This window comes from Eptatretus burgeri, chromosome 17 (genome assembly GCF_056783735.1).
Source record: "Eptatretus burgeri isolate ZD-2024b chromosome 17, Ebu_testis_v1, whole genome shotgun sequence".
In the NCBI taxonomy this organism is placed as follows: Eukaryota; Metazoa; Chordata; class Myxini; order Myxiniformes; family Myxinidae; genus Eptatretus; species Eptatretus burgeri.
In genome coordinates this window covers 3,853,205-3,866,282 of record NC_140977.1, presented here as the reverse complement: position 1 = coordinate 3,866,282, position 13,078 = coordinate 3,853,205, and the positions used below count along the sequence as shown (strand labels likewise).

The 13,078-nt window shown below is 41.7% G+C and overlaps 1 protein-coding gene across 1 annotated transcript in view; it reads left to right on the top strand.

The window, feature by feature from the left end:
• Positions 1 to 13,078, top strand: part of LOC147009134 (uncharacterized) — a 99,520-nt gene that overhangs the window by 19,259 nt on the left and 67,183 nt on the right. Inside the window, exons 4-5 of the mRNA XM_085862983.1 lie at positions 10,320 to 10,382; positions 10,754 to 10,807. Coding sequence (XP_085719109.1) covers positions 10,320 to 10,382; positions 10,754 to 10,807 — 117 coding nt within the window. The remainder of the gene's footprint in view (positions 1 to 10,319; positions 10,383 to 10,753; positions 10,808 to 13,078) is intronic.

Here is a 13,078-nt window from a genome sequence, read left to right as displayed (position 1 = left end):
GAGTCGAGAGGGAACCGAGAGTCAAGACTTCGCGGGCGGTGGAGTTGGCAAGAAGGAGCTGGTCGTCGTGTGCGTTGGAGTCGGAACGGAGGGGACGGAGCTGTGGAGAGGCGGCGAGGGCAGACGAGGGGGTGCTCGCGTCGTGCAGGGAGCTGCACCCCAGGGAGGCCGACAGCGCGACCTGGCCGAGGTGGAGACGCTCGTCGCGGGACAATAGGAATCCTCCATACCCCGAGCATCAGCAACCCCCTCCTGTTTCCCCCCGCGCTGAGATAGTGCGACCAAGGGGGCCCCTTTCCCACCCCCTACCAGACACTGTCCGCGAGGCCCGCGGAGTGGAGGCACCATCGCCGCTCCGCGTCTCATCACCAGACGGGTAGGCCCGACCCGGTCTCGGCCTCAGGCCCGCCTCATCCTTGAGGGTATTCTTTCCTTGGTTTTGGGTATGTGTTGTCGGCGCCGTCTGTGAAGTAAAATTGTATAAGTGTTGCCGTGTGCTCGGTAGTCGGTATTAGCTCTGCATTGTGTTTCTCTTTTATATTTGCTTTTTGTGTAAATTGAATTGTGTTTTTCTTTTCTATGTGCTTTTGGTGGAATTGAATATGTGTGCTTCCCGTGTGCCGCGAATAAATGTGCTTTGTGTTGAACTGTTTCCCGCTTCGCTTCGTCATTTCTTTCTTTGAATCCTCATCTTGCTTCACGTAAAGGGTTGGTAGTGGGCTGAATACGCCCGATAATTAATCGAACCGTCGAGGTCGACGATAACACCGCTCGGTTATCCCGATAGTACGGAACGGGTCGCTTAAGTGGCCCGTGTCCGAAGTCGACCTGCGGCGAGGTGCGATCGCCCGGTCTACCCTCCGCGTGGGTACTTAGGTAGGTCGAATTTGGCGAGCAACCCTATCCCACGCGGGGGCTGATTGGCTCGATCGCGGTGAGACCGAAAGGTCCACCCGTGACTGGTTCCCGGCGTTAGTCCGAGAGGGTCACGACTGGATTGTCCGTCCGGTGGGCGACGTGCCGCGATTCGAGTTACGTGGCCGTCAGCACGCTGGCGGGCGCGAATACCGTAACAATATATATATATGTATATATATATATATATATATATATATATATATATATATATATATATATATATGTATATATATATATATATATATATATATATATATATATATATATACATATACATATATATACAGTAGACTAGGCGTAAGTCGGCAGCGTGTAACTCGTCACTTCGCCTAAGTCGGAAGCGTCAAAAAGTCCCGAATTTATCTCATGTTAAATCGACTTACAGACTTTGAATAAAGTCTGTAAGTCGTCATCTCTAAGTCGTCACTTCGTCTAAGTCGTCAGATGGTGTCCATTCCCGCGTAATGGAAACTCAAGTAAATTACCACGCCAAACTCGTCACACGGAACTGCTGCCTCGTGAGAAGCCCGATTTCATGGAATCGTGATGCGCGAGCTATTTATAACTGCGCTGCGTTCAGCTCAGTCAGCGCTCCGTCGCACATGCATCTGAAGAGGTAGACAGGCTGCGCAATGCAGTCTCTGGCGAAGGAGTAAAGGATCGATCGAGCTTAGTGTTGAAGTCCCATCAAGGTTTTATATTGGCTGGTTTTGTACATCACCACACTCACTTACACATAGGTATTGAGTGGTAGTCATCACGATGACTGTGTGTCATGTAATTTGTCGATGGTATATGAGTTTTCATTCCATATGAAAACTCATTCAACATTCATTCCAATGAATGAATTCTAACAGCCATTCATTCCACATTTGTCGATGGTATATGAGTTTTCATTCCATATGAAAACTCATTCTACATTCATTCCAATGAATGAATTCTAACAGCCATTCATTCCACATTCGTCGATGGTCATATACCATCACCAAAGGTATACGAGTTGTCTTACAGTTGTTCATTATCTTTACTTTTGATAAAGTGATTCATGAATTCCATCTTTGCTTGATCACTTTCCAACTAACCAATGAACCCCCACCTATGCCCCGAGGATTGTGTTTACCTTTTGGTACAATACCCGGCTTAGAGATTGTTGCGCCCTCACACGTACGTGTCCAGGCCACGCGCGACTTCATCCTTTACCCCACAGTCATCATGAATGTTCGCATACGCCTAAGTCGTCACATGTCTAAGTCGTCACTTTTTTCTCGGTCCCGATGGTGATGACTTATGCCAAGTCAACTGTATGTATATATATATATATATATATATATATATATATATATATATATATATATTTACATACATATATATATTTACATACATACATATATGCCAAACCATGCAACTGATGACATCATCAATTTAATTCTCTCAACCAATTTATCCCGAGATCACCCTCAATAATTTTCGTATTGATCGGATAACGATTTTTACATATCCAATTATGGCTGGCATACCACTTCACTGTTGACATCATCTTTATCATGACTTATTACCCATGGGAGTACTTGCCATGTGCTAAGTTTCAATTTTCCTCATGGAGCGGTTTCAGAGAAGAAGAGGTCCAAAGTTTTTCCTTTTTTCCAAAATGGCTGCCACACCATGTGACTGATGACATCCGAATTATCATTTAAAAATTCGACATGAGTGGTCATTCATATCTTGAAAATCTTTTGTCAATCGGACAAGCAGTTGCAGAGAAAATGAATTGAAAAATGCAATAAACGTCTTAACACAGTGGGGAGTATAATCCACTCTTTCACATTTCTATTTATCCATACTAATTCTTGCTTTTTCTTTTCGTTTATCTCTTTTACTCTTTATTTCTCTTTCTTTATCTATCTGTCAAGGAGAAGTGAATTATTTCAGATTCTGATGACAACAATGCAGTATTTGGTCTTCCGTTTGACTGTATATTAAAGTAATGGCAGTTTCCTGTTTGGGTGAAAGCATGGTAAATGGGACATTTCAATATTAGGGTGTCAAAAGTAAATGTTTAAATCCATAATTATGCCTGTTCAATAGATATAAATTTCATATTAAATCTAGATCTGCACCAATATGAATAGATGTTATGTTGAAAATTTTGAGGCTCAATGTTGAACGGTTACTATTTTACAGGCATGTGAATATTGCCATGTTTCTGCATTTACAGTGTAATCAGTGGCCAAATTTGACATGGCATTTTTATTTGTATAATATAAAACAGATGGCAGCACAGGTAGTAATTAATGCTACCAGAAGGAGGCTATGGCCTTGACCTTTCATCCACATGGAATTTTCCTAGAAATGCAGCATGGTTTTGACAATATAACCACTGCAGATGACATACCTTCGTAATCAGCTTGTGAAAGAAATCCATAGATGCCGCAATAGCCCACACAGGTAAGCTTAATTATCCCCTGCCAACCAACGAAGTTGGCGGGGGATATAGAAATGGGTTCCGTCCGTCTGTCCGTCCGTCCGTCACATTTCGTTTCCGGAGCTTAACTACAAATCCCCTCAAGATATATTTACGAAATTTGGTACACATATCAAGCAAGTGGTGAATTGGTGCCGTTTGATATTTTCTAATTGATAGGTCACATGGTTTGGCAGCCATGTTGGATTCAAGAAAAACATTAAATAATGTTTTCTCTGGAATCACATAACCTAACGAAGCGAAAATTTGCAACTGTCATCTTCCATCATGTCTGCATACATAGTAAAAATTATGACATCACAAGTCACATGGTTTGGTGGCCATCTTGGATAGAAAAACACACATCTGATTAACACGAAACTTCACACTCGTATTCCACTGGAGGATTGGAGGCAGAATGTAAATTTATGATGTCATAGGTCACGTGGTTCATCAGCCATCTTGGATTTAAAATTAATAATTTTTTAAAATCTTCTTCTCCAGAAAGGCTGGACAGATTGCGGCAAAATTTCACATACACTTTCCCCATGACATCCTTTCAGAAGTTTGTTAATTTTTAATTGATAGGTCACATGGTTTGGCTGCCATATTGAATTTACCCTAAAACCTCCAAACATCTTTTCCAGAACGGCTTGTCAGATAAAGGGGAAACTTCACATACATATTGCACACGCTTAGGGAATATAAGTTTGTTAATCCTCATTTACTATGGTGGGGTATATCGAAAACTTTGTCTTCAACGGATGCTAGTTGTATTTTAAAAACATGTAATTACTTTTGAAATATTAAGTAGAAGTCACACTACTTATAACAAGTGCTAAAACTTGTATTTAGTGCTGTGTATTTAATACATCAGCTGTGAACTGGCAAGTAGTCCATTTCTGTCACGTACCTCAACACCCTAGTTACCCCCATAATTTTGCTAAAAATTTCAAAAATATAATATTTACAATCATTTTCTTTATGTCATTTGGTACAGGACATGTTATAAAATGTTATTTGTAAGTAAGGCATCTCTAGAATATAGATTTATATTTTAAAATAATTAACTTATTATTTTCTGTCATGTACCTCAACATTTTCTACATATTGTTATTTGTGCAATACTAGGTGCTCCATACTGAAAATTCTACACAATGAATGAGCCTTGTGTATTAAATCTCTCCAACTATGGTTACAGCTCGTATGATATATCCCCAAGAGGCTTATTTAACAGACTTATTTGACTAATTTTGGTATGCCAATAATTGCGATCATGCAATATATCCCAAGTAAATTGTGGAAAAATTGTGCTGTGAAGCACTTTTTGAGGATTGCTACTGTCTCACATAAAGTATTGTATGGCTATATTCTAATTTTATTGCCATAACTACCTCATAATAAAGCACTTAAAATGAATAAAACGTGTATATATATATATATATATATATATGTACATATGTATATATATATATATATATATATATATATATATATATATATATATATATATATATATATATATATATATATATATATATATAGAACATTTAATTATTTTAAAATAAATTGTCAAAAATAGGGAAAATAGCAAAAATGCCTAAAATTAGTCCACCAGTAAAAACTGCAGAAAATGCATAAAATTGTCCCATGAAGTGTTTTGGACAGTTGCTAATGTGTTAGATAAGTATTTATATGTGTAATATTCTGTTTTTACCTGCTGCAGTCAGTTAAACCAACGTTACATTGTTTATGAACAACACCAATGTCTGTGTGTTTATTTATCCTCCATTATTACTTTAATAAACATTGGTAATTGCTAGTATGACAAGGAGAGACATACATTTACTCTAAATGAAAGTAAAAACTCACTGAGGGTCACACATTTTGTGAAATTTCTGTGCCTAAGGGTGCCTCGGCTTCACCCCAAACTGTTCAGACCCCATTAACTATATTTCATTTCTTTTTTTATTTTCTTATTCAGCACACTCTCATGTACATTTTGGTATATGATGCATGGAAATATATTGATTTGGAAATTTTCATGTCTGTGGCCACTTTGTGTCCCATTTACCATGCTTTCACCCGTTTGTGTGTCTGTCACTCTGCGTCATTATGTTTGGGACGTCATTACGGTATCGGACGGCTGACTCGATCCACCGCCATTTTTATATTCATGCAGTTCAGGCCAAACACATCGTCAAATCTGTCATATTCACAATTGACATGCATGCCCTACTTTTACCTTTTTCCATTCAGTGTGAAACACAAACAAAGCGATTGTTAAAGTGATCATCAAATATCGAAAGGATAGGCATCAGGAGTCTTCCTTCGGCTTCATGCCTTCGGCCTCACTTTGAGGCTGCTTCAGACGAATTAGCCTCGGTTTATTCATACAGTAATATCGTTTCACGGATACTTCTTCTTCTTTCGGCTGCTCCCGTTAGGGGTCGCCACAGCGGATCATCCGTTATGATCCACATACTGATTTGGCACAGGTTTTTACGCCGGATGCCCTTCCTGACGCAACCCTGGTCGCCTACCATTTCACGGATACATATGGTATTAACTACAATCATAACACTGTAATCCCTTTGTCGTGACTGCAGAGTTACTGGATTAAAGTAGTGTATTATTCATGACTCGATGAGAAGCGGTGTACTGATAACTGCTAACAAGCTGTAACTTATTCGCTGTGGTTGGGGTTTGGGGGTTCAGAGGGGGGAGAAAGTTGGGGTGGGGGGTCGTCAACACCTGCATGAGAGAGTTTGAGATTGCGGGGAGTGGGAGGAGGGAGAGAGTTGGGGTGAGTTAGAGGGGGGAGAGAGTTGGAGAGGGGACAGAGTAGGGGTGTGCATTGGAGGCGGGAGAGGGTTGGGGTGAGAGTTGGAGGCGGGAGAGGGTTGGGGTGAGAGTTGGAGGGGGAGAGGGTTGGGGTGAGAGAGGGTTGGGGGTGTGAGAGGGGGAGAGGGTTGGGGGGAGTGGGAAGGGGGGAGGAAGAGTTGGAGGTTGGGGGAGGGGGGATTGTCAATGCCTGCATGAAAAACTCTCCACTGTGGTGACATTGCATGACGCTAACATTCACAACAAATATGCGCCTGCTCCATCAACTTGATGGTGTGGATGAAGGAAGTCAAAAACGACTTGAGCATTACACTGGTTGTTGCAACTGGATGATGGGTCCCTGCCTTCTGTGGAGGGTAACCTTTATGATTGCATACTTGCAATACCACCTGCTCTTTGTGTGAACTCGGAAGATGACGTTATCAACCATGTGTATGCCAGACTTGAAGAACCATCTAATCATACAAATTCTGAGTGGTAGACTTCCTGTGTGATTTATTTATTTATTTATTTATGTATTTATTTTTCACCATAAGAATGATATGGTTGATCTTCTGCACAGGAAGATCATTGGCCACCTGTCGAGTGACACTTTCATTGTCAAAAGTGTCTTCTTTGGCCAATCAAAACCTATCTGCCCTTTATCCACCTGACTTTCTTAACTCCATAAATCTTTCAAGTGTGCGTGCCATCGCACGAGATGTCACTGAAGGTTAACACTCATGCTGTTCTAAAATCTCAATACTCGCAATAGCCACTGTGATGGAACACGTAACATCTTAACCAAGGTGTTCGTCTTCTTGAGGCACAGATGCTCGGTGGCATGCTGGGTTTCTTCTCCTTATTCCAAGAATTCTTGTTTCTCCATCTCACATGGATCTTCTTTTCCAACTCCGCTGACGACAGTTTCCGGTCGGGTCAGCCTTTTCTTTGACTATCAACAAAAGCCAGGGTCAGAGCCTTCGGCGTTATGGCGTCCTACTTCCCAACAGTGTATTTACACATGGACAGCTGTACATTGCAGCGAATAGAGTCGGAGACCCACTCAACCTGCGCATCTTAGCCAACCAGAATTAATTCCGGATAAGGAGATGGCCTGAACATACTGCTGGCTGACTAACAGTGTTTATCGTGACGTCATATAAACTCAGGGGCAGTTTCAGAGTGACATTTGTCGGGTTAATAACTCCCAATAAAATGTTGCTTTAAAAAAAAAAACTTAAACTGGACTAATTTGGCTCAGTAAACAAAACCTTTCATAGTTTATTACAACAAAAGTAGGCTATGTGTAAAAAATGAATTGCCAGGGGCCCCCATTCCCTTTACCTCCCCCGAGATCCACCACTGAAATAAAAACGTTTAGTTTTTTTTACCGATTATCGCTATTGTTCGCCGTCACAAAGCATAAATTATGCCAATGGCAACAAAGGCGATTCCCCTAGAATGCTAATTCGCAACGTTTGTTTCAGTGAGATGTATAAAACAACACGATTTTTTTTTTCCTGATTGTCACTTTCATTCATTATTATCATTGACACTTTCATTTCATTTATTATTTTGCAGGTACATCAAGACACCCATTGTGCCCCTGCAGGATTGCGAAAAAGTGAACCAAATCACTATCGAGTAGCTTTCCTGGAAGCTTTCCTGGCCTTTGACACTTTCAATTTGCAATTTATCATTTATTTTCATTTCATTATCTGATCTCTGGGAACATAAAACAAATTAATCACATTATTTTCTGGCAATAAATGTGCGGATGAGTGAAATTAACGCCGGTTTGTTAGCAGTAAACATATACGTCCGGGAGCATAAGAGGCAGCACTCTGTTTCCGCAAATAAACTGCCCAAATAAAAGGAGGGTTTTTCATGGAACTCTGTTGATGGGTCCCTGCTAGTCTAATCAATAAAATTAGTCATCTCTCTGTATGTTTTCATTTTATGCAAACATCGGTGGGCCAACAACCACCACATTTGGCACACAGCCAAAGTCCAACCCAGGGATTGTCCGAACAGTATTTTCATCCACCACCTCAACCTTTAAAGACCTTTAAGACCCTTTTGACCCTTAATACCCCAAAAGCCCCCAAAGACCTGGTCAGTAATGGGAACATGCGCCAGAGCAACATGTCACTGCATCCACTTTCTGCCAGTACTCCAGCGGCCTCCATCTGGCCATCCCCCAGGCTGATGCCTGGCCCTTCCTCATCACTTTGAGATTCTGATCAACCTGCTGCGACCCCGAGGCATGCGGTCGGACAATTGGCCTCCTCCACTCATGATGCTCCCTCGCTGAGAGAATCTGGTGAGCAGGGTCAGCATCAGTAAAACGAGCCACGTGTCCATACAGTCGCAGCTGACACTCACAGACTATACAGGTAACAAATCTCATCTGAGTTTCTCTCGGCAAACGCTCGTTGGACACAAAGTCTGACAAGCGATAGCCGAGGATTCTCCAAAGAGAACTGGTACCGAAGTAGTAAAGTCCATCTCAGATCCTTGGTCAGAGTCCAAGAGTCACATCTGTAGAGCAAGACTGGAAGGACGAAGGACTTAAAGACTCGGACTTTCGTCCTCCTTCATAGGTACTGACAGCGCCATGCCCCATGATCCAGTGCATCCATGCCACCCCCAGGCCCGACCCAGACGTCTATTGGCCTCTGGCTCACAACATACAGAGACATGAATATCACTGCCAAGGGAAGTAAATCTCTCCGTGACCTCAACATCCTTGCCACAAACAGGTACAGACAAGATAGCAGCATCCAAGATGTCATTGAAAGCCTGGATCTTAGTTTTGACTCAGGAAACCTGTAATCCCAGTAGCTCGGACTTCTCATTCAGCACCTGTGGGGCCCCCATACGGATATCTAGAGTCTCCATAAAGATGACTGCATCATCTGTGAAATCAATGTCAAAGATCTTGACATTCCCAAACGATGCACCGCACCTTGATCGATCTGACATCCTTCCCAGAATCCAGTGTATACAAGCACTGAAAAGTGTGGGGGGCAGTATATACCCTTGACAAACTCTAGTAACAACTGTAAATGAGTTGGAGGTGGAACAACCACACCTCACGGCACTCTCAGTATCAGAGTATATTTCAGAAATCAGATTTATCAGTTTCGGTTGGACCCAACGAAGACCGAGAAGCCTCCAAGAGGGCATCCCGATTCACTGAATCAAATGCTATGCGGAGATCAACAAAGGCAGTGAGGAGCCCCTGTTGAAACTCTCACCTGCGTTCAGTGAGGAGCTGAATAGCAAGGATACAGTCAATCGTGGACCTCTTTGGTGTAATGTCTGACTGCTTTGGGTGCTGGTGCTCAAGCAGATGATGGTCAACCCTATCAAGAATTATCCCAGCAAAGACCTTGCCCGGCACTGAGAGCAGCATCACCTCTCGATAGTTGTTGCAGTCATGGTGATCACCCTTCCCTTTCCAGAGAGGAATAATAAGGCCCCTCTTCCAGTCAGTGGGGATGATGCCTGTGCTTCAAACAGAGCTCAGAACTGCATGCAGTGATGTGAGTACAGCATTTCCACCAGCCTTGAGAAGTTCAGCATGGATGCCACAGATTCCAGGAACTTTACACCCTTTCAACTGGTTCACCGCAGCCTGTGTTTCCACAAAAAGGCAGTTCATAGTTGGTTGGAGGGTCAGCAACCGGGATAGTCGATTCATTGAAATCCCCCAAGACTAGAAGAGTATGGGATAGTACAATAAGACAACTTTTTGTCTTATTGTTTGTATGGAGTTGCTTCCTCTGAAGTTTAATCACTCGCTTCTGCTTGCCGAGGAGAAAATTGGGAGACTGATCACTCACTTGCTTACATTTTGCTCATGATGAGCTCTGCTTTAGTGTCGTCACATCAGTTTGATTTGGTCTATCTGTTTCGTAAAAATCCCATAAATGAAACTTTTAAAGTAATATCCAGCACTGTGGGTCATTGGTTTGTGCTTTCAGGAACACCTCAAGTTTTAAATAACTTCTCATTTATTTTTTTTACCATTTTTCTTGGGATAAATATGGAAAAGTCTTTTGATTCAGTCATACCATTGTTTAGTTTCAATGAGATATTTTTCTTTCAGGTTTTATTGTTCAAGTGAAGGTGAAGTCTGAGTTCATAGATGAGTCGTCCTTTGAAGACAAAGGTCTGAACCACAACTACATTCTGCTAATTCCATTGATGAGTACACATTGTATGGGAGCTTGCTCTCCCTCTCTCTCTCTCTCTCTCCCCCTCTCCCCTCTCCCCTCTCCTCCTCTCCCCCTCTCCCTCTTTCTCTTTCTCTTTCTCTTTCTCTTTCTCTTTCTCTCCCTCTCTCCCTCTCTCCCTCTCTCCCTTCTAACAAATTAAATACCCAGCTAAATAATTAACCAAATTCATTCAAAACATTTAAACCTCACGATTTATGTGGGAAACGTGCATGTAGCGACGGTTATAACAACATCATTCTGTTACCAACTTGCAATGCCATTAATGGAGATAACATCAAGATACAATGGAATAACTATGTTCCAGATGTTTATGGGAAGCTGATGGTTGATCCTGACCCAGTGCATTGTCCCCTGAGAGGTAAGTGTTCCAATCCATGTAATTTTCAATCAGCAATCTCCATGTAATCATGTGTGCTGAAGCGCTTGGAGTGAGAGGTGCTTTTTCTTTTTGTTGAGAAATGGCTGGACTTGCTATTTGTTAGGAGCCAGAAAATTGTTCAGGACATAAGTCCAATGAAACCTCTTTCAATATCACCTAAACCTAATATGCAAGTACACCCTTCCATCATAGGATGAAATCAATGTTACCACAGGGGCCGCTATATGAATATGAGTACTGATCACATTCCTATGTTCCTTAAGGTCAGTATCACGCTGCATTTAAGGTCACAGAGTTGCTTCTCTTGTCTTGATTATCCTTCCTTGACTGTAAGTTATCAGCAGGGCAGAGACGATGCATGAGTGTGGCAGACGATGCTTGTTCCAAACACATCGTGCAGCATTTGCTCTTATGGGACTTGCCTTGTGCCTTGCTGCCTCATCAATTTGGGGCAGAACAGAGAAGATGAAAACTCTTGATGCACAACTCAATTTTGAAGTGTGCACCTCAGATTTCATACAGATGAAATGGCCTTGACAAAATAAGCCGAAATGGGCCCAGAGGCACACCACAGGAGAAAGATCAGAAGAGCGACAGGGCTGAAAAAAATTGGTTAGTCTCTGCATGATGAATGGTAAACTACTCCTGATTTGTCAAAGGTTCATATTGGGTCCTTCAGTTTTAAAATTAAATTACAGATGTTGCGCAGAGACTTGCAGGCTACTCCAATCTATGTGCTGCTTACTATCTTGTCATTCATTTTAGAAAGGACCAGGTAGTATGTCAGTACACAGTGCCCAAGCATGTCTGGCTCCTTCTGTTCTGTTCATTTTGGTCCTTTCAGGGTAGGGAATATAATTTTGCGATCTGCATTTTTGAGCAGGACTACTCTAATTTAATTTCCTTCATTGCATTGGCTTTTGAACATAACACAGTCCATTCCCATGCTGGCAAGGTCTGTGCTACATTGCGTTTGTGAGTGATTGTGTTACAGGATTTAAAATCCAGTAATCCGTTGGTGTGGGGTTGGTTTCCTGTAAACCAAAGTCTTCCTGTAGCCATCAGGCTTCCAGTAGACTTCCACATCCAAAATGGTCAATTTGCTTTCTTTTTCAAGTAAAGATAATGCTGAGAAATACCCAGCCAGGTTTCCCAACAAGGTGGTCTCTATTTTATGCAAGCTTACATCTGGCCTTACCCCTCCTGTCCTCTCCCACCTCTGCATCCTGCCCCAGTTGCACGCATTCAACGAGACACCTTCACCTGTTCACCTTCCTATTGTCTACACCGGTTGCCCACCTGCATTTATTCACCTCCTCGTTCTCCCGATCGTGGTCACATCTCCCTGTGTCAGTTGTTCCGTCATCCTCATTTCAGTCTTTCAGATGCGCTGCCCATTACGACCTCGTGTACTCATCAATGCACATCCACAATCTCTTCAACACACTCTCATTCTCTCCCAATCTGTTATTTTCCGCTCATTCTTGATCATGCTTGTGTTTGTCCTGATTTCCTCCTTGTCCCAAAAACCCTTTGGTAGTTTATGAACCTGTCACCCTCTATTGTTTTGCTCCCCCATGAACCGAGACCCTTTAATAAAATAAAAATTGTATTTTGTGCTCTGCTCTTGACACACAAGAGTCTTAGAAATGCTTTATGTGTTTGAATTTACTCTCTTTTACAATGAACAATTTGTTTTATCAGGGTACCAAGCCTACAAGACTTGGTAACCCATTGTTTTTCTTGTTTATTTATTATTTTTCTTATTCTGCCGGCAAATTTTCGGGTTTTTTTCGCTTTAAAGTTCATTTTCTCTGCAACCGTTAGTCCGATCGACACGAAATTTTCACCGTAGTATGTATCTTTTTCTCGTTGAATATTTAATTGATACTTATGATGTCATCGGTCACGTGGTTCTGGCGCTATCTTTGAAAAATCGAAAAACTTTGGACCTCTGTATTTCTGAAACCGCACTATGGAAAAAAAATTGAAACTTGGCAAGAACTCCTCATGGGGAATAAGTGTGATTCTTCATGACATCATCAGTGAAGTGGTATCCCAGTGAAAATTCGACACGTAGAACACTTCATCTGAATATTTTGAAATTTCTTGAGTATCATATACGCAACAAACAACTCACGGAAGAAAAAAAAATGACATCATATGTCATGTGGCTCGGCAGCCATATTGTTTTGGAATATATATATATATATATATATATATATATATATATATATATATATATATATA